The 20303-nt window shown below is 51.9% G+C and overlaps 1 protein-coding gene across 1 annotated transcript in view; it reads left to right on the top strand.

Moving 5' to 3' along the window:
- The window catches only part of LOC8066768, a 114584-nt gene continuing 95801 nt past the window's right edge, over positions 1521-20303 (top strand). Inside the window, exon 1 of the mRNA XM_002440843.2 lies at positions 1521-2273. Coding sequence (XP_002440888.2) covers positions 1521-2273 — 753 coding nt within the window. The remainder of the gene's footprint in view (positions 2274-20303) is intronic.

The raw sequence follows: 20303 nt of genomic DNA, 5'->3' as shown, positions 1-20303 counted from the left end.
AGCCGTTGCGATGCTGTATCGGCGCAGAATTCGTAGCGCCCCGTCTGTGAGAGGAAAAAGACCATTAGCAGCCCATTTATGGGGGGAGTTACCGTATTTATCAGATCCGTCCGTTGGTGGTTGCTGTCTATAAATATCCCGTGGCCTGGTTGCCGTTCTCCCTTCCGCTTTCTGCCTCCATTCTTGCCTTAGCTCCCTTGCCATCTCACGCGTGCACGCACCCTCGAGTAGCAGCAAACTCGCCTTCCTTCCACCCAAAGATGCCTGTGAGACTCGTCGCCGCCGACGACTGGCGCCCGTCGTCGATGACAGAGCGCCAGTTGCTGGAGCTCGAGAGGGAGGGACTCCTACGCCACCGCACATCGTTGTCGTCGCCGGAGTGGATTGTGCCGTCGGTGGACCACCGGGAGCCCAAGCCGCCCAAGGGCTATGTGGTTTCGTTTGCCAAATTCCACTGCCACGGCCTGGGCGCTCCCCCGAGTCGCTTCATGCGGGCGCTCTGCCACCATTACGGGGTGGAGCTCCAGCATTTCTCCCCAAAGGCCATCACCGTCGTGGCGGTCTTTGCCGCGGTGTGTGAGGGCTATTTAGGGGTGATGCCCCACTGGGACCTGTGGCTCCACCTCTACAGGGCCGAGCTCTTCAACGCCCCCACTGGGACCACAGGCGTGAGGAAACCCGTGCGGGCCGAGTGCCTCAACTTGGTGCTGAAGACGGGGAAGACGGAGAGGCCACGCGAGCACATCCCGGTAGGATTATCATCGAACCACGCCGGATGGGACTCCCAGTGGTTCTACCTGAGGAATGACGATGGCCTCCTTCCTGCCTACACCGGCCGCCTGATCACGGAGCGCCTGAAGAACTGGACGTACGGAGTCGTCCAAGTTCACCAGTTGTGGCTTGACCCCCTCCTCGACGCCTTGAAGAAATTGCGCGTGGAAGGCCTGACCGCCGCTCTCGTCCTCTCGGCCGTCCATCATCAGAGGGTTCTCCCGTTGATGTCTTGGCCGCTGAGGATGGACGAGATGGGTCCTGCCGTCTCGTCCCGGGACCTCGAGGCGTGTCGGATGTCCAACAAGGCTCCAGCGGATGATGAAGTTGCGGCCCGGGTCCGGGCGGCCGTCGCCGGCGACTTCCAGCCAGAGCACGTCAATGGCTTCCCCATGAGGCCTGATGAGGGGTCAATCGATCTGGTAAGTTCTCTTTTGCACATGGTTTTGATTCTGGGTTTCCTTCGATCCCTCTTTAAGCTAATCTTTCCTCTCGCAGGGACCGATCGACGTTCCTCAAGGCCTCCAGTAAAGGAGGATAGGGCCGACCGCGACAAGCGACGCCAGTCCGCCGAGAAGCAGAAGTCCATAAAAGACTCAGAGAAGAAGAAAGAGAAGATGAAGAATCTCGTCCGCCAAGCGTTAGAGGCGCGTCGAGCTAAATCCAGGCAAAGGGGGGAGCCTGAAGAAGAATCCCCCGATGAGGAGGACGGCGGTGACGGTGACGGTAGCAGCGACGACTCCGAGGGGATGGCGTCCCAGCTTGACAGGATCCTCGAGGGTCCGCCTCGAGCTAATGCTGATGTCCCGCGGATGGGAGCGCCAAAGGAGGGACCAGGCGGGTCTCTTGAGAGGCAGCAGAGGGAGTCGTCCCCCCGCCACTCCCGTGCCGACGTCCCTCCCGCACCGGCTCAAAGCCGATCCGTCCCGCACCCCCAACCTCCCCCTGCACCAAAGGCGGGTGACCGGGCCAAGCCCCAGGCGTCGGGGCCGTTGACCCGTGGCCATGCTGCGGCCTCCGGCAAGGGGGAAACAAGCCGCAGGAGCGCTAGCCCTGGCGCTCGCCAAGGGGGAGACGCCGAGCCACGGCCGGCGCTCGCTCATGAGGGGTCTGGAGCCCCGACGCGGGGTGGTTCGAGGCCTACCGGTCGAGGCCTACCGCTCGTGAGGGGTCTGGAGCCCAGACTTCTCTCGTCGCGAAGCGGACGCCCTAGCCTGCCGGGCTTCGCTCCGTCGAGGAGCAGAGGAGGAAGGAGGAAGAGGAGGGTGAACGGGGGACGCGGCAGCAGCTGCAAGAGGAACAGCGGCTACAACAGAAAGAGAAGGAGGAAGGGCATCCGATGGCCAGTCCCCAGCTCGAGGGACCACCGGAGGAAGACCACCAACAGGAGCCGCGGGAGCTCCAGGAGCAGCAGCAGCAGTGGGGCCAGCAGCTGGCGGAACTGCTCGATCCTCCCCATCCAGAGCCAGAAGTGCTACAAGAGCCTGGCAACCAGGAGGGGGGTCTGCCAGTTTTCGGCCCTCCGACCCCGGTGTGGCTCCGTCCAGGGGCGCCTGCATCGATCCCAGCAGAGTCGGGGCGGGCGGATGGCATGGTGGTGCTCGCCTGCATGATGCGTACTCCCGCCGACCCCGAGTCCGAGATGAGGAGGACAATCTATGGCATGGACGGAATCGCTCCGGGGTTCCTCCGAGAGCGTTGGTCGTGGGAAGACCGTATTCCCGCTGAGGAGGACGAGGCTGGTACGTCAAGTGGTGGTGGAGGCAGCGAGACCGGGACCTGGAAGACGGTGGATGACGATGTGCAGTTCCCCTACCTCGTCGACTTGTTCCTGCGCCACGGGGGGTCGCTCGAGACCGTCGAAGAACTCATCCGAGGCGTCAAGGCGCGTGCCGACCAGGAGATGGAGAACTGGTGCCCCGACCGGATCCGCATCCGGGCTTCCACCGATCCGTCTGAACCCAACATCTTCCTGGACGACCGGAAGGAGGCCGAAAAGTGGGAGCACGTCGAGGAGCTCCGCCTTTGGATGAAACATACGGTGGGGCTCCTGTCCGACGTTGTTAACAACGGGCTTGGACCGGCCTACTTTGTAATTATTTTCCAGTCCTTAATCTTTATAGAACGTTTGACTTGGTGTCCTAACTGCTCAATCGCTGGCTCGCAGGACCTGAAAGAAACTTCCCGCATCAAGTCGAGCTTCATCCACACCACGAGAGGCGGCTGGGAGCAGCTCCCCATCCTCAAGGACAAACTCCTGGAGTCACAGGAGAAACTCCTCAAGGCCCATAAGGAGCTCTTGGCGCTCGAGGAGGAGAAGAACGAGAGGGAGGCTGCTCTGGTTGAGGCTCGAGAGGCCTCGAGGAAGGCGGTGGAAGAGGCTGCGCTGCTGAGGGAGCGGGCTATGACGGTCGAGGAAGCTACGTCCAAGGCCCGGGACGAGGCCCTGACCTACAAGAGCGCGGCTGCTGACCTAGATAAGGAGAAGGGCCTCCTCCAGACTGAACTCGCCTCCGCCCGAGAAACCTTCCAAAGGATGAAGGTGGAGTGCATGAATGGCGAGATCGCCAGGAGCGCCGCAGAGGAGGCCATGAAGAAGGCCCTCGAAGATCTCGAGGCGGAGCGGGCTCGATCCCGCAGCCTTTCTAACGATGTCGATCGTCTGAAGAGAGCGCTGCTGGAAAAAGATGAGGCCATCGCGCAAGCCGGCAAGGTGATCGAAGATCTACGTGTCGCTAACACCGAGCTGGCGCGCTCTAACTAGGAGGTCGAGAGGGCCAACACCAACTTGGTTGGCGAGAACACGGCTCTGTAGGAGAGCATCCGTGGTATGTTTCTACTATCGAGTTTCTTTTCTGAGGTGTGCCTGGTGTTATCTAATTCCTTCATGTTGGTCATTGCGGGGCTCAAAGATGAGCTGCTGGCCGCCCAAGTCGAGGCCCGTTCCATCAAGACTCAGCTCGAGGGGGAGGTCGCCTTGAATGGCCGTCTTCGGATTGCGATAAGCGACCTCTCGGCCTCCTAGGAGCTGGAGCCTGTTGACGAGTCAAGGGAGGAGGCTCGAGGCGACGCACTCGTTGACCAGCTATGCTACCTTGGTGCTACGCTGAGGGACTGGGTGCGGGATGCTCTTCATGTCGCAGTGAAGCGAGCGATGGTGGTAGTCTGCTCAGGCTTTTCTTACGACATGGAGGTGGTGTCCCACGGCTTCGTCACCGACATTTCCAAGACTGACGCGGAGAACGAGGAAAGGCTCCACGCCTTGATCGATGACGCAGAGGTCCCTAGGGAGAGGTTGGCTAAGCTGTTCGAGCCAGAAGTACTTCCTCCTGAGAGTAGCTCAGGCGCGGGCGAGGATGGTGAGGGCCGAGATGCAGATTGAGGCCTGTGAGCCTGCTCTGGGTGCCTAGGCCCCTTGTATAGCACTTTGCCATTCTATCTTGTGCAATATTGTGTTTTTAAGTGACTTACAATATTCGTGAATGTTTGCCCATCTTTCCGCTCGAGGCTCCTTTGTTTCCTTTTGCGCCTATGTTTGTATTCCTCGTTTGGTCTTTCGTTTAAGGCGATCTCCATTGCCTCAAGGGTGAGGAAGCGAGTAGAGTTTCCGTAGCCCGGGGGCGTAGGAGTTCTCAGGCTCATCGAGTCTCGGCCCTTAAGGGGCTCGAGATGCCTATACTGCTCAACCGTACAAGATTACTGATAGGAACGAAAGGATTACTTGGTTTTTTTGACACTTGGGGGGCATCACCCCCTTGCTAGCCCCCGAGGGGGTATCAACTATGATGGGTCATAGTGGGTACTCCCATCTAACGTCGAGATTTCGACTCGTGAAAAGGTAAATTGCTCGAGGAAAAGATCTTATTCATGCATTCATTCACAAGTCCTTGGTACTGTATGTACATGGGAACATAAAGCTTTGAAATTCTAGGGGTAGAATCGCCGTAGCTGTTCGATGTTCCACGCGTTGGTGAAGATCGCCCCCTTTTCATCCGCGAACTTGTATGTCCCCGGCTTCAAGACCTCGGCCACTACGTATGGGCCCTCCCAAGGTGGAGTCAGCTTGTGGCGTCCTTGATTGCTTTGCCACCGCCGTAGGACGAGGTCGCCTACATTCAAGTCCCTCTTGTGCGTGTGCTTGTCGTGGTAGCGTCGAAGCTTCTGCTGATATCTAGCAGAGTTGAGGAGGGCCATGTCTCGAGCTTCCTCGAGTTGATCGACCGCGTTCTCTTGAGTCTCTTTATTTGATTGCTCGTTGTATGCTTTTGAGTCGAGGGGATCCGTACTCGAGGTCCGTTGGGAGCACGGCCTCAGAGCCATAGACCATGAAGAATGGGGTGTATTTTATGGCCCTGCTTGGCGTCATCCTTAAGCTCCATAGGACCAAGGAAAGCTCTTCGACCCATTTCTTGCCGAATTTCTTCAAGCGATTGTAGATCCTCGGTTTGAGCCCTTGCAAAATCATGCCGTTGGCACGCTCGACCTGGCCGTTAGTTCGAGGGTGGGCCACTGTAGACCAGTTCACACGGATGTGATGCTGATCGCAGAAGTCCAAGAAATTTTTGATAGTGAACTGAGTGCCATTGTCAGTGATGATGACGTTGGGAATCCCTAACCGGTGGATGATGTCGGTGAAGAAAAGGACAGCCTGTTTGGAGCAGATGTGGGTGATGGGTCGAGCCTCGATCCATTTGGAGAATTTGTCGATGGCCACCAACAAGTAGGTGTACCCCCCTTTTGCCTTCTGTAGAGGCCCTACTAAGTCGAGCCCCCACACCGCAAACAGCCATGTGATGGGGATCATTTGGTGAGCGTGGGCGGGCAGATGCCTCTGCTTGGCATAGAACCCATGGCATGATCGTACGAGCTCGATGGCATCAGCTACGGCCGTTGACCAGTAGAAGCCTTGTCGGAAAGCGTTCCCTACAAGGGTCCGTGGAGCGGCATGGTGACCACAAGCCCCCGAGTGTAGATCCTCGAGAAGTTTTCGGCCTTCTTCTATGGTGATGTAGCGCTGCAAGATCTCCGTCGGGCTTCGTCGGTATAGCTCGTTGTCTTCGCCGTAGATTACATATGATTTGGCCCGTCGAGCGATACGGCGGGCCTCGGATCGATCTTCTGGTAGCTCGCAGCGGATTAGGCAGTCAAGGAACGGCGTGCGGCAGTCAAACGGTCGACCAGGCCGCTGCTCCACCTCCATTACCTCAGCTGCCATTAGTAGCACTTCGACGGTGTCAGTCTGCTGGGCAGGAGCGGCTTCGACACCAGCCCCCGAGCCCAAGTCGACGGATGGCTTGTGTAGATCTCTCGAGAACATGTCGGGTGGGATCGTGCCTCGAGTCGATACGATCTTAGCGAGTTCGTCAGCTGCCTCGTTGTAGCGTCGAGCGACATGGACGAGCTCGAGGCCGTGGAACTTGTCCTCGAGTCGACGGACCTCCTTGCAGTACGCTTCCATTTTCAGGTCGTGGCAGTTCGATGCCTTCATCACTTGGTCGATGACGAGCTGAGAGTCGCCTCGAACGTCGAGGCGTCGGACTCCTATCTCGATGGCGATCTTCAGACCGTTGACAAGAGCCTCGTACTCTGCGACATTGTTGGACGCGGCAAAATGAATCCTGATGACATACCTCATATGAACGCCCAGGGGCGAGATGAATAGCAGGCCTGCCCCAGCTCCCATTTTCATGAGAGACCCATCGAAATACATCGTCCACAGCTCCGCCTGAACCTGAGCCGGGGGGAGCTGGGAGTCTGTCCATTCCGCGACGAAATCCACCAGGGCTTGTGACTTGATAGCTTTCCGGGGCGCATAGGTGAGGGTCTCACTCATGAGCTCGACCGACCACTTAGCGATTCTTCCCGTGGCCTCCCGACTCTGGATGATCTCGCCCAAGGGGAAGGACGAGACCACCGTGATAGGGTGGCCGAGGAAGTAGTGCTGCAACTTGCGTCGGGCGAGGATTACGGCGTAGATTAGCTTCTGGATTTGTGGGTAACGCGCCTTGGTCTCCGAGAGCACTTCGCTGATGAAATAGATCGGCCTCTGGACTGGCAGCGCGTGCCTCTCCTCCAGCCTCTCGACCACTACTGCTGCACTGACGACCTGGGTCGTCGACGCGACGTATAGAAGCAGAGGTTCTGCGGGTCGAGGCGGGACTAGGACTGGTGCAGAGGTTAGCATTTTCTTCAAGTTATCGAGGGCTTCCTCGGCCTCTTGGGTCCAAGAGAAACGCTCGACTTTCTTCAAGAGTCGGTATAGCGGCAACGCCTTTTCCCCTAACCTCGAGATAAAGCGACTCAGCGCCGCTAAGCATCCTATGACTCTCTACACGCCCTTGATGTCTCGGATTGGCCCCATTCCCGTGATGGCCGAGACTTTCTTGGGATTAGCCTCGATGCCGCGCTGGGAAATGATGTAGCCCAGGAGCATACCTCGAGGCACACCGAAAACGCACTTCTCGGGGTTGAGCTTGATCTGGTTGGCGCGTAAGCAATTGAAAGCGATCTCGAGGTCTTGAATCAGGTCTCCCCGTCGCTTTGACTTGACGACGATGTCATCGACATAGGCTTCGACCGTCGACCCTATGTGCTTGCCAAAGACGTGGAGCATGCAGCGCTGGTATGTTGCTCCCGCATTTCGAAGCGCGAACGGCATGGTTACATAACAATACATCCCAAAAGGCGTAATGAAGGATGTCGCGAGCTGGTCGGACTCTTTCATTTTTATTTGATGGTAACCAGAATATGCATCAAGGAAAGAAAGGGTTTCACATCCCGCAGTAGAATCAACAATTTGATCGATACGTGGTAATGGAAAAGGAACTTTCAGACATGCTTTATTCAAACTTGTATAACCGACACACATCCTCATTTTCCCATTCTTTTTCTTAACTAATACAGGGTTTGCTAACCAGTCGGGATGGTGAACCTCCTTGATGAATCCGGCTGTCAAAAGCTTGTGGATTTCCTCGCCAATGATCTTGCGCTTCTCCTCGTCGAAGCGGCACAGCCGTTGCTTCACTGGCTTGGAACCGGCTCGAATTTCCAAGGAGTGCTCGGCGACTTCCCTCGGTATGCTCGACATGTCCGAGGGACTCCATGCAAACATGTCGGCGTTTGCACGGAGAAAGTCGACGAGCACAGCTTCCTATCTGGGGTCGAGGTCGGCGCTGATCGTCAGCACCTTGCCGTCGGAGTTGTTAGGGTCGAGCGGGATCTTCTTTGTTCCTTCTACTGGCTCGAAGCTGCACGCGTAGCGCTTAGGCTCTGGAGCCTCTGCGGCCAGGGCCTCGAGCTTCGAGGCGAGCTCGGTGGAACTCCCGACCGCTTCTCCATACTCGACGCATTCGACGTCGCACTTGTATGCGTGCTCGAAAGAGGAGCTGACGGTGATGACGACCTTGGGACCGGGCATCTTCAGCTTCAGGTAGGTGTAGTTGGGGATGGCCATGAATTTGGCGTAACCCGGGCGCCCAATGATGGCGTGGTATGTACCTCGGAATCTCACTACCTCAAAGGTGAGGGTCTCCTTTCTGAAGTTGGCCGCCGTGCCAAAGCTAACTAGTAGGTCGATTCGACCTATTGGCAACGCCTTCTTTCCTGGTACGACACCATGGAAGCCACCGGCGCTTGGCTGGAGCTGCGCCCTGTTGATGCCTAGGAGGTCAAGGGTCTCGAGGTAGATGATGTTGAGGCTGCTGCCGCCGTCCATCAGCACTTTTGAGAGCCGGGTGTTGACGATAAAGGGGTCGACGACGAGCGGGTAGACGCCAGGGGCGACCACCTTGTCGGGGTGGTCCTCTCGATCGAAGGTGATAGGGGTGCTCGACCAGCTAAGGTACTGGGGCACCGCCATTCTTGCAGCGAAGACCTCACAACGTTCCCTCTTGCGCTGCCTTGCGGTCAACTGCGTCGAGGGTCTGCCATAGATCATGTAGCAGTCGTGGACGGCTGGGAAACCGTCATCGTCTTTGTTGTCCTCCTTGTCGCCGCTCTTCTCCTTCTTTGGGTCGTTGCGGGCGTCCTTCTTGAACCCTAGACCATCGAAATGCTTTTTCAGCATACGGCGGTCCTCGAGCTTGTGGTTTGCCCCTCCCTTGTGGTAAGGGCATGGCTCCTTTAGCATCTTATCGAAGATTCCCCCCTCTGGAGGGCCTCGAGGCCTTTTGCGTTCCATGGCGGCGACGAGATCGTCGTCGAGGTCTTCCCGCTGGAACGGTCATGTTTTCTTCTTCTTCTTGTTCTTCCTGGGTCCTCGACTGGGACCCTCGTCGTCATCGACGGGCGGCTTGCCTTTCCTTCCTTCACAGCTGAAGAAGGCGCCCACCGCTTCTTCCCCAGCAGCGTAGTTTGCCACTACGTCCATCAGCTCGTCGACGGTCTGAGGGCGATTCCGGCCCAATTCCTGCTCCAAGTCTCGACTGCTGGTACCAGAGACAAAGGCCAGGATGACGTCGTGGTTGGGGATGTGTGGCAGCTCGATGCACTGCTTCGAGAAGCATCGAGTATATTCTCGGAGGGTTTCTCCCGACTTCTGCTTGAATTTGCTGAGGTCCCACGAGTTGCCGGGTCGTATGTAGGTTCCTTTGAAGTTACCCTCGAACACCCTGACCAAATCGGCCCAATCGTAAATCTGGTTGGCCGGGAGCTCCTCGAGCCATCTGCGGGCAGTGTCGGAGAGGAAGAGCGGCAGCTGTCTGATGATGGCTCGATCGTCCCCTCGGGCGCCACCTAGCTGACAGGCCAGCCTGAAATCTGCCAGCCACAGCTCTGGCTTGGTCTCACCGATGTACTTTGCAATGCTGGTCGGGGGTCGGAACGGGCTGGGCAGCGGCGTGCTGCGGATTGCCCTGCTGAACACCCGCGGGCCTGGTGGTTCTGGGGCCATCCGGACCTCGTCGCTATCATACCTCCCGCCGCGGTGGGCGCTGTAGCCGCGCTCTTTTGCATCTCCATACCGACAGCGACGATTCTCGTCGATGTCATGTCTCGCGTCGTGGCGTCGCTGGTTGTCGACGGGGAGGACGAGCGTGGTCTTTCTCCCTCAAGGAGGTGGCTGCTGATGGACCGACACCTCCTTTTCATTTTGGGCTGGCTTATCGCGCTTTTCAGTACCTGCCCCTCAACGTCGGGAGGCCGAGCTCTCTGCTTGTTGAACTGCCGCTACCTGGAGCAGAGTCTGCACCTCGTCTCGGATGCGCCGTGCTTGGGAGTTCGAGGGCTCGGGCATGTTACGCAACAGCATTGTTACTGCCACAACATTCTAGCCCGCGCGAGGAAAGCGGCTGACAGGCTATTCTGGCTCCCCGTCCCCGACAATCTGCCTATGTACCTCTCGAGCCCGTTTGCGGACGCTTCCGCCAGGCGGGTAAGGCAGGTCCTGTTCAAGGATTTGCTCGAGCAGGATGAGGCGCTCACGATCTTCGTCAAGTTTCGTCTTGAGCTCTCGTAGCTGCGCAAGTTTCGCGGCTCTGTCTTCCTGTGGAAGTGGGTCGATTTGTCCGTCGTTCCCGGGCGTCCTGGGGTCTTCCCTTGCTGCAGGGGCTCGACCGCCTGCAACAGCCTCCTGTGTCTCGTCGGTGGTCTGTCGATATGGAAGCACTCCCTAGTAGGGTCATAGCTGTCAGATTCCAAGCCGGAGTCCGACTCGGCGGCGTAGAAGCATCCGCGTCCTTCCTCCAGCAGCCGCTGCCTGAGAGAGGTAATCGTGTATCGCCCAGGGCCTAGGCGGCGGAGGCCTCGCACCTGGGAGAAATCTGGCAGCTCGCACGTCGGTCGCGGTGATCCAGGCGCGCGTGGGAGGACCATTGGTCTCTCCACGTACGTCTGGGCGTTTGGACATACTGCCCTAGCGAGCGACGCCGCGACATTGTCCAAACCAAACGACAACGCTCTTCTTGGAGCGAACAGCCCATGTGGCAGTAACCTAGCGGTGGGGGAGAGCACGCGGGGCGCGTCACCTCCTGTCGTCGTTTGATCCTTGCGGCGCTGAGCCGTCCAGCTCACAGTTCCGGCGCGCGGTGCTGTCGGCTCCTATGTCCCCTCCCACCTGGCACGAACTATCGGTCGTGACGAGGCAGAAAGGCAACGATGGTGCTGTCCACGCCTCTTCTTGGGCGGGGAGGCGTGATGGCGAGGGCATCTCGGGGCCCTCGACCGTGCTGGCGCAACGCGGGCTCCTCCCGGTCCTTTAATCGAGAGCAAGATCATGTCATAGCCGGAGCCAGTAGACATGAACTCAGGACTCCCAAACCAAATCACCGTGGAGCGCGGAATCAGCGAAGTGAGAGAGGCCATCTGGAAAAGAATGGGAAATCAGTGAAAAACACGCAGGACCCCTACCTGGCGCGCCAACTGTCGGTGTTTTCCCCATGGGGGGTCTCACCAACGAGTAAATTTGTTTGCGTGTTCCCTTTTCCAGATGGTGATGCAAGAAGACACAAAGATTTATCCTGGTTCAGGCGAGAGAAGGCCCTACGTCCAGTGGGGGAGGAGAGTTTATATTATCTTGCACCTAAGTGCTTTTACAGGGGTGAATACAAGCGTGTATGAACTGGGATGGAGTATGGAAGCTCCACTATGTGTGAGTGTTGTATCGCCTGATCCTGTATCTTTTCCCGGGCCTCCCCTTTTATAGTTCCAAGGAGAAGCCTAGGGTACAAGTATGGGCGTCAGAGTAGGGGTCGATAGAGGTATGGCGCGCTGACCTACTCGAGGCCTCCGTACCGGCGTGGTCTCGAGCCGTCCCGTCCGGGTAGCTTGATGATGATTACGCGTGCCCCTGTATCCTGCTCTGTGCGCCGTCTTGGGCTGGTTTATCTGTCGCACGCCTGTACGTCATGGCGGCAGATACGTCGGAGTAGTTGTGGAGTTGTCATTCGATGCCCAACCCTTCCTCAGGAAGGAAACGCGTCTGGTCGAGGGTCGGACGCCGTGTAATGCCTTGCTAGCCGGAGCGCTGACCTTGGACGTCTCGAGGGGGTCTTGATTAGACGTTCCGACCTTGTTTCCTGCGTCCTCACATGCTCTGGATTGTTTGGTGGGGAAGGCTGCAAAAAGAATGACGGGACGGGTGCCTGTTCCCTATCACGCTTCCCGTGACTTGCGTGTTAGGTGAGAACACGACAGGCGCATTAAATGCCCTGGTTCCCGTGCCCGTGTCAGGCGGCGAGCGGCGTCCTTACGCTCGACGCCCTCCGACTCGCTCAAGCCTGTTTCCGTATTCGACGGTAGCCTGCGCTCGAGCTCTGGTTGATTCGCTCGACGCCCTTTCCGTCTTTGAGGCTGCGGTCGTCGACGATCGTATGCGCAACTGGACAAGGCGTCGATTGGGAGGCCTCGATTTGTGTATGGACAATCTCGGCATGGACATCAGTTGAGGTACCCCTTACTGATATCCTCGACACGCACCCATGTTGGAGATCGGCAGGAACACAGCCGGCGGCCTTGCTAGCTCAGATGTTGTGTGCGGCGGCGTGGATCATAATCAATTGCCTTATTTTCAAGGGTTTGCAAAAGAAACGTTAGATGCTATTTATAGTCAGATACGACTAGATAAATATAGAATTTCCGGCGTGTGCGTTTCATAGAGATTGATATATATATATGTCATATACATATTTATATATATATATAATATTATATAAATGATTGATTACTTTATGATGAAGCGGACGATGTGATCTTTAACCATGAAGGACAAGGCCTGGTCGATTGCTCCTTTTGGAATGTAAATACGTGTCATCACGTCAAGCAAAATAGCCCAAATAAAGCATGTGGAGTCCAATAAATATGAGTTTCCTTGGATATGTTGGAAAAAGTTTTAGCAGAATTCAGAATATTTCCGGTGAAGATATATATTAGAGATAATTTGATGTGCAATGATCTCAAATGGATTATTTGAATTGGGAGAAAGATATTTTGGGAAACTCTAAACATAAAAAAAAATTAAGCTTGAGAAAGTGGCAAAGTGATTTTAGAAAAACATAGGGATAAGCCGAACATCACTACTACAGAACAGGCCTTTGGTTACTTACCCAAAATGAACAATAATCTCGGCCCAACCAGCGTCCGGGACGAAAACATATTTAGTTCCGGTTGCTGAGACCAACCGGGACTAAAAGTCCCCTGCCCAACGGCTATGGTGTCAGAGATCGGCAGAGGGTACCCTTAGTCCCAGTTGGTCTCAGGAACCGGGACAAAAGTCCTGCCTTTAGTCCCGATTGGTAACACCAACCGGGATTAAAAGCTGTTGTCCCGGTCCGTCTCACCGGCCAGGACGAGTGTTGGAATTTACACCCGGTTTTTAAATAGAACCAAGACTAAATGTCCTTCCCCATATTTGAACTCTTCTTCCCCTGGCCGAGCCCATCGATCTTTACTCTTTTGTTGTATTCTTCATTTGGAGTTGCTTGTTCTTGCTCTCATCTCCGGCTGTTGATTCATTTCATCATTTCTACACCGTCGTCGACTTGTTAAGAGGTCACTAGCTTCATCTTCTCAACAATTAGCAGTGGCATATGTCATTTTCTAGTGTTATGTATGTTGTTTTTTATTTTATGGTTTTTTAAGAGGTTATTAGCTTCATCGTCTTGTCAACAGCGACGCATTTTTTTAGAGAAATAGTAATAATATGTTTTTTTATTTTAATTAGTTTAGAAAAAAATTAAAATATATAATACTTTAATTTACAATTTTTGACCAATTTAATTAGTTAATTATAACTAGTATGCATATCACATTTCATGATTATTTAGAAAAATAGAGAATTTTTGTGCTTTTTTAATTTTGCTTGTTTAGAGAAATTATTTTTTGTTACTTTAATTTCTTTATTCAAAATTAGAAACTTATAATACTTTAATTTGCAATTTATGACTATTGATGCCGTTTTTGGACACGTACCCAGGGACCTGTGGAGTATAGATCGGCAGGTGGAGCAACGGTAACTAGTCTGCAGAAGAGTTACCGATGAGGATAGTTGCTGATGAAGAGACGATTGAATATGACTAAGTCCAGAGGTGGTGACGTGTTCTTACCGATGATCAATGTCGGTGTTTGCCGATGGCCATAACAGAAAGGCTGCCGATGACTCTGAAGGGAAGCATGGAGATTGCCGATCGATCTGTGGTGGTGTCCTGGTCGGTTACAAGGGGGTAGTTTTATGTTTTCCTTAGTTATTTAAATTCGTTTTGTATACAGATTCTGTTTAATTTGGAATTCGAGTCCTAGTCGTGTCTGATTGTAGCTCTTTGAGCAGGGTATAAATGTAGACCCTAGGGCCTTGTAATGAGATATCTATCAATCAATCAAACACAAGTTTTTACTCATATTCCGGCATCTACTTTTTCGACGACTTCGTCATATTTTTCCTTTTTATTACGAGTTCTTAGGAGTTCGTCGACTTAAGCTCGGCATATTCTCGAGTTCCGCGTGAATACCTCTTGGCCGTGACATCCGGGTGTATCGCTGTTGTCGGGACCAAAGTATTCGAGTTATCACCTTTGCCGATAGTAAGGTCAGATCGGCTGGCACGCCTTAACGTTTAAATCGGGTATTAGCCCTTTGTGTTTGCAGATCAGCTTTTGCATCAACACATCTTTTGGCACGCCCAGTGGGACCAGACTCAAGATCAAGATCGACATGTCGACTACCGAGTTCGACTTGGAGAACGTTATCCCCGTGACGGAAGCCAATCTCAGAGATGAGCAGAAGCAAGCTATTGCAAAAGCTATGGAGGATTACAAGCAGCAATGTTTGAAGTCCTTCTGTATCAACAGGAGCGGCGAAGTAATCCAGAAGGAAGCACTGCCGGCACCTTGGCAGGTCACTTTTGAAGCCAATCCTGGTAAACTCCAAGACATGGTTGACAATGCTATCAACCGTGCCTTGATGAACCAAGCTGGTGTGCTGTCCAACACGGTTTTCAACGCCGTGGCCAGAACTTTCAAAGAGGGACAATTGCCACCAAATTATGTGGGCCCTGTCTATCATCAGTCAGGATCACCAGTTGTCACAGCTCCATCGGCTACTACGGCCGATGTGGGTACAGAAACTACTACTCCTCCAAGCACATTAGGGCTCACTAATGTGCAATCTACGCCGATGACGACCAATCCTCAACTTCAGATGTGCAGATCAAGCTTACCACAAATCTATTGGCATCGGCGATGTCGGGGTCCGTTCCTCCCAACTGGTGGGGTTATGGTATGCCCCCAGAGATGATGTTGAAGACTCCTAGAACATCTGAGACGGCTGACACGAGAGGCAAGGCTCCTATGGCATCGGCACCTCCAAATTTGCCGATGAATCAGAGTTCCCAGTATACTACAACTACTACTGCAAGACCTTACGCTGGGAATTCTCAAGCTTCAACGTTTCAGATGCCTAACGCATCGGCAGATTCAATCCCGATGCAGCAGAGGTCTATGACACAACCAGGGTGTGGCAATTAAATGATGATGCCCAATCTTCAGCCATCGGCAGGATTCATGCCGATGAATGCTAACAGTGGATGGACGGGGCAGTTAGTCTTTCCACAAATGCCTCAACAGAATCATCAGGCTTCGGGGTTTCAACAAGGCCAGATCCAACCTGGGTTCCAGAATCAAGGGTTGGCCAACCAGCCGATGAATCTTGGTCAACAGTTTGGTGGTCAGACGATCAATCCCATGTTCCATGCAGATCGTGCGCCTCAGCGACACGTGGATGTTTATCAGCAGGCGGTAGATCCACAACCACCCCATCGGCAAGATGCCGATGCTTATTGGGCCGATAAGATTGCTGAAGTAATGAGAGACCAATTTGGGATAAAACCCAAAGTCAACACTTACTCTTATCGGACGTCGTATCCTCTTGCATACGATTTAATTGCACTTCCAAATCGGTACAAGGTACCAGATTTCACTAAGTTTTCTAGGCAGGATGATACATCGACTATGGAACATGTCAACAGGTTTATCATCCAATGTGGGGAAGCTGCTAACAGGGATGAATGAAGGGTTCGACTGTTTTCATCATCTTTATCTGGATCGGCTTTCATCTGGTTTATATCATTGCCTCCTAATTCAGTGATTACTTGGGCAGATTTGGAGAAGCAGTTCCACAAGTACTTCTTTTCTGGAGTCCATGAGAAGAAGATTACCGATTTGGTCAGGTTGAAACAACGCAATGATGAGTCGGTTGAAAGTTTTGTGCAGAGGTTGCGGGAAGTCAAGAATAAATGCTATAGTCTGGTTTTAGATGATCGGCAGCTAGCCGATTTGGCTTTCCAAGGTTTGTTGCCACATATCAGGGACAAATATGCTTCTCAAGAGTTTGAGAGTCTGAGTCACTTGGTCCAAAGGATTTCCAGGATATTAAGCCCTTTGAACCTAAGAGAGCTTGGAACAAAAAGGTGTCATTTGTTGATGAGGCAGCAAGCTCAGATTCAGATGAAGAGCCAGTCATCGGCTTGGCAGAATGGGTGAAAAATAAGAAGTCGATGTCTTGCCCTTTTGGACATAAAGAGCCAGAGAAGTTTGCATTTGATATCACTAAAGCCAATAGGATATTTGACTTTCTACTTTAGGAAGGGCAAATCAAATTGTCGCCTAATCATGTTATTCCATCGGCCGAAGAATTAAAGAAGATGAAATACTGCAAGTCGCATAATGCAACCTCTCACGGCACCAATGAGTGCAAAGTTTTTAGGCAATAGCTGCAATCGGCTATTGAATCTAGGAGAATCAAATTTGATAGTTCCTAAGATCGGAAGCCGATGAAGATCGATCAACACCCTTTCCCAACAAATATGTTGGATGCTAAGGAAAAGACCAAGGTCTTGACGTCGGAAGCAGCTGAAAGGAGTGCATCTATAGATCCTCAGCATCAAATTACTGCTACCGATGGCAAAGGAAAAGGCTTGATCCAAGAAGGAACTAACTTGGGAAGGCCTCCCCGATCTGGTATTGTGATCACTCATAGAAGGCCTTGGGAGACTTGGCAGCAACGTGAGGATCGGTATCGGCGCCAGCAAGAAGACTATCGTAGGGAAGAAGAAAGACACCAACAGGAGTGGAATCGGCACAAGGATCACTGGAACTGCCCATTCTTTATCCATTGCTGGGAGCAGAACATTAAATTACCCACTGTTAGGGACTGCCTTGAATGCAATGGTTATGATCGGTATGACAGATCTGATCGGCGCTATCACAATGATGATCGGCGATTTAATGGACCGATTAGGGGGAGAGCGTCAGCTCATGATCGGCTGGGGGCAGACTCAGTGTACACGATAGGCTTGGTGATCGTGTTGAATGTTTTCCTAGGAACCAGGAAGATCTTGAAGAAATGGCCAATGCACGGGTTAACGATGAATTCATATTTTGTAGAGACGCAAATACTCATCGGATAGAGTCAAGGGAACATCGTCGTCCATCGGCAAGGTAGTCACCATTTCCCCCATGGTGTCCAGAGGGGTTGACTGAGACACAAAAGAGGAGACTGCAACGCGAAAGATGAGAAGAGCTAAGTAAAGACGAGAACTCTGGCCAGTCTGGGGATCAACAACAATCGGATCGTAAGGGGAAAGGGCCATCGGCAGATGTTAACATGGTATTTATGTTGCCGATGGAAATCCTTGCGCTGTCTAGTAATGATGAGGTGTTGGAGTTTTCCGACCAGATAGCTCAGTTGGCTCTGGATCCGATGACAGCTATCTTTGAAAAGCCTTCCGACGATGAAAGGCAGCATCTTAAGGCTCTGTTTGTCAAAGGAAGAGTTGATGGTCAGCCGATGACCAAGATATTAATTGATGGTGGAGCTGCAATCAACATCATGCCGTATGCAGTCTATCGTAAGCTTGGAAAAGGAGATCAAGATTTGACCAAGACCGATATGATGCTGAAAGACTTTGAAGGAAATGTGTCTCCGGTTAAGGGAGCAATCTGCGTCGAGTTGACCATCGGCAGCAAAACCTTGCCGACAACTTTCTTTGTAATCAGTGGAAAAGGTGCCTATAATTTGCTGCTAGGGAGAGATTGGATTCACGCCAATTGTTGCATCCCGTCTACGATGCACCAATGCTTGGTTCAGTGGGTAGGTGACAAGATTGAGATTGTCCCGGGAGATTCTTCTTATGTCATTGCATCGGCAGAGGCAGATACCTATGAAAAAACTAGGTGTATCTTGGGAGAGATTTGGGAGAAGGATTTCCTTAAAGTTGCCGATTATGAAATTCCACCGATCCAAGCAGTCGGTTCTGATGAGGAGTTTTAATGGATAGGTTCGCCGATGATGGAAAATTAGGCCAGGGATTCACATCGGCCGATGATTTGGTAGAAATAGATATAGGTAGTGGTGATAAACCTAGACCTACATTTATTAGTGCTAAGTTAAATTCTTAGTGTAAGCAGCAGTTAACCGATTTGTTAGAGGAATATAAAGATTGCTTTGCTTGGGATTATACTGAGATGCCTAGTTTGGACCGATCGATTTTTGAACATCGGTTATCCATCAAGTCTGGATTTCGGCCACATCAACAGCCAGCTCGCCGATGTAATCCTAATATTCTTCCTGGCATTAAGGCCGAAATAACCAAACTTATTGAAGCTAAATTTATTCGGCAGTGTCGGTACGTCGAGTGGATTTCCAATGTTGTTCCAGTCTACAAGAAAAATGGGAAGCTTCGGGTTTGCATTGATTTCAGGAATCTTAATAAAGCTACTCCAATGGATGGCTACCCAATGCCGGTTGCCGATCTGCTAGTTGATGGTGCGACTGGGCATCGGATCATCAGCTTTATGGATGGCAATGCAGGATACAATCAAATATTCATGGCTGAATATGATATTCCAAAGACTGCATTTAGATGTCCTGGTCATGTTGGGTTGTTTGAATGGATAGTCATGACCTTTGGCTTGAAGAATGCTGGTGCTACTTATCAGAGGGCTATGAATTTTATCTTTCATGAGTTCATCGGCAAACTGGTGCAAATTTATATTGACGATGTGGTGGTTAAGTCTGGAGATTTCACAAAACATCTTGCCAATTTACGAAGGGTGTTGGAATGTACAAGGAAGCATGGTTTGAAGTTGAGCCCTAACAAGTGTGCATTTGGTGTATCGGCAGGACAATTCCTTGGTTTCATGGTGCATCCAAGGGGGATTGAAATTAGTAGGAGATCCATTGATGCTATCAACAAAATAGTTGCTCCTACCAACAAAACTGAGCTCCAGTCCTTGATCGGCAAGGTAAATTTAATCTGGAGGTTTATATCTAATTTGTCTGGTAAAATTCGTGCTTTCAGTCCTTTACTCAAACTGAAAGCTGATCAAGAGTTTGTATGGGGGAAAGAGCAACAGGTGGCTTTAGATGAAATCCAGAATTATTTGATAAATCCTTCGGTTCTGATTCCACCTCAGCAAGGAAAACCCTTCAGATTGTATTTATCTACCGATGGGATGGTCATCGGTTCAGCTTTGATTCAAGGATTTGAAGGGAAGGAGCGTGTAGTTTACTGTTTAAGCAGAAGATTGGTTGTTGCTGAGACCAGGTATTTGGCCATTGAAAAGTTATGTTTGTGTCTATATTTCTCATGTGTTAAGTTGAGGCATTATTTATTATCGGCTGAATGCACTGTTATATGCAAAGATGATGTGGTCCGGTATATGCTATCTATGCCGATCATGAGTGGTAGGATCGGTAAGTGAATTTTGGCACTGTCGGAATTCGATCTGCGTTACGAATCAGCTAAAGCGGTTAAAGGACAGATTATGGCCGATTTTGTAACTCAACATTGCGGTGCAGTGGAAACTTTGGAAATTGTGCCTTGGACGCTCTTCTTTGATGGATCCACGTGTGATCGGGGGGCAGGAATCGGCATAGTGTTAATTTCCCCTCGGGGAAGGAAATATGAATTCTCCTTGCCGATTGTTGCCACGTCGACGAATAATCAAGCTGAGTATCAAGCCTTAATCAAGGGGTTGGAGTTGTTGAAAGAGGTTCGTGCTGACGCTGTTGAAATCTTCGGGGATTCTATGTTGGTTATAAATCAATTAGGTGGAAGTTATGAATGCCGGAGTGAGGTCTTAATAACGTACTACGAAAGGAGTATGCAATTGTTAAAGGAATTTAGGGATTTCCGATTAGAGCATGTTCCTCGATTGCATAATGAAGAGGCTAATCGGTTGGCTCAGCATGCCTTGGGATATCAGCCCATGTTAAACTCAATATCGGCAATCATTGCTGATGATTGGAGAAAAGAAATCGTTAATTATTTAAAGGACCCATCCAAGAAAGTTGAGAGACGTGTTAGGTTTCAAGCCACCAAGTATGTGCTCCTCGAAGATGAATTATATTATCGAAGAATTGATGGAATTCTTCTCAAATGCTTAGGTGATGATGAGGCTAGAAGTTTAATGGGAGAAATCCATGAAGGAGTATGTGGAGCACATCAGTCAGCTTTTAAGATGAAATGGATGATTAGGAGGAATGGGTATTATTGGCCAACCATACTTGAAGATTGCTTTAAATATTTCAAGGGATGTCAAGGA

This window comes from Sorghum bicolor, chromosome 9 (genome assembly GCF_000003195.3).
Source record: "Sorghum bicolor cultivar BTx623 chromosome 9, Sorghum_bicolor_NCBIv3, whole genome shotgun sequence".
NCBI lineage: Eukaryota > Viridiplantae > Streptophyta > Magnoliopsida > Poales > Poaceae > Sorghum > Sorghum bicolor.
This window is presented reverse-complemented; position numbering and strand designations above follow the sequence as displayed.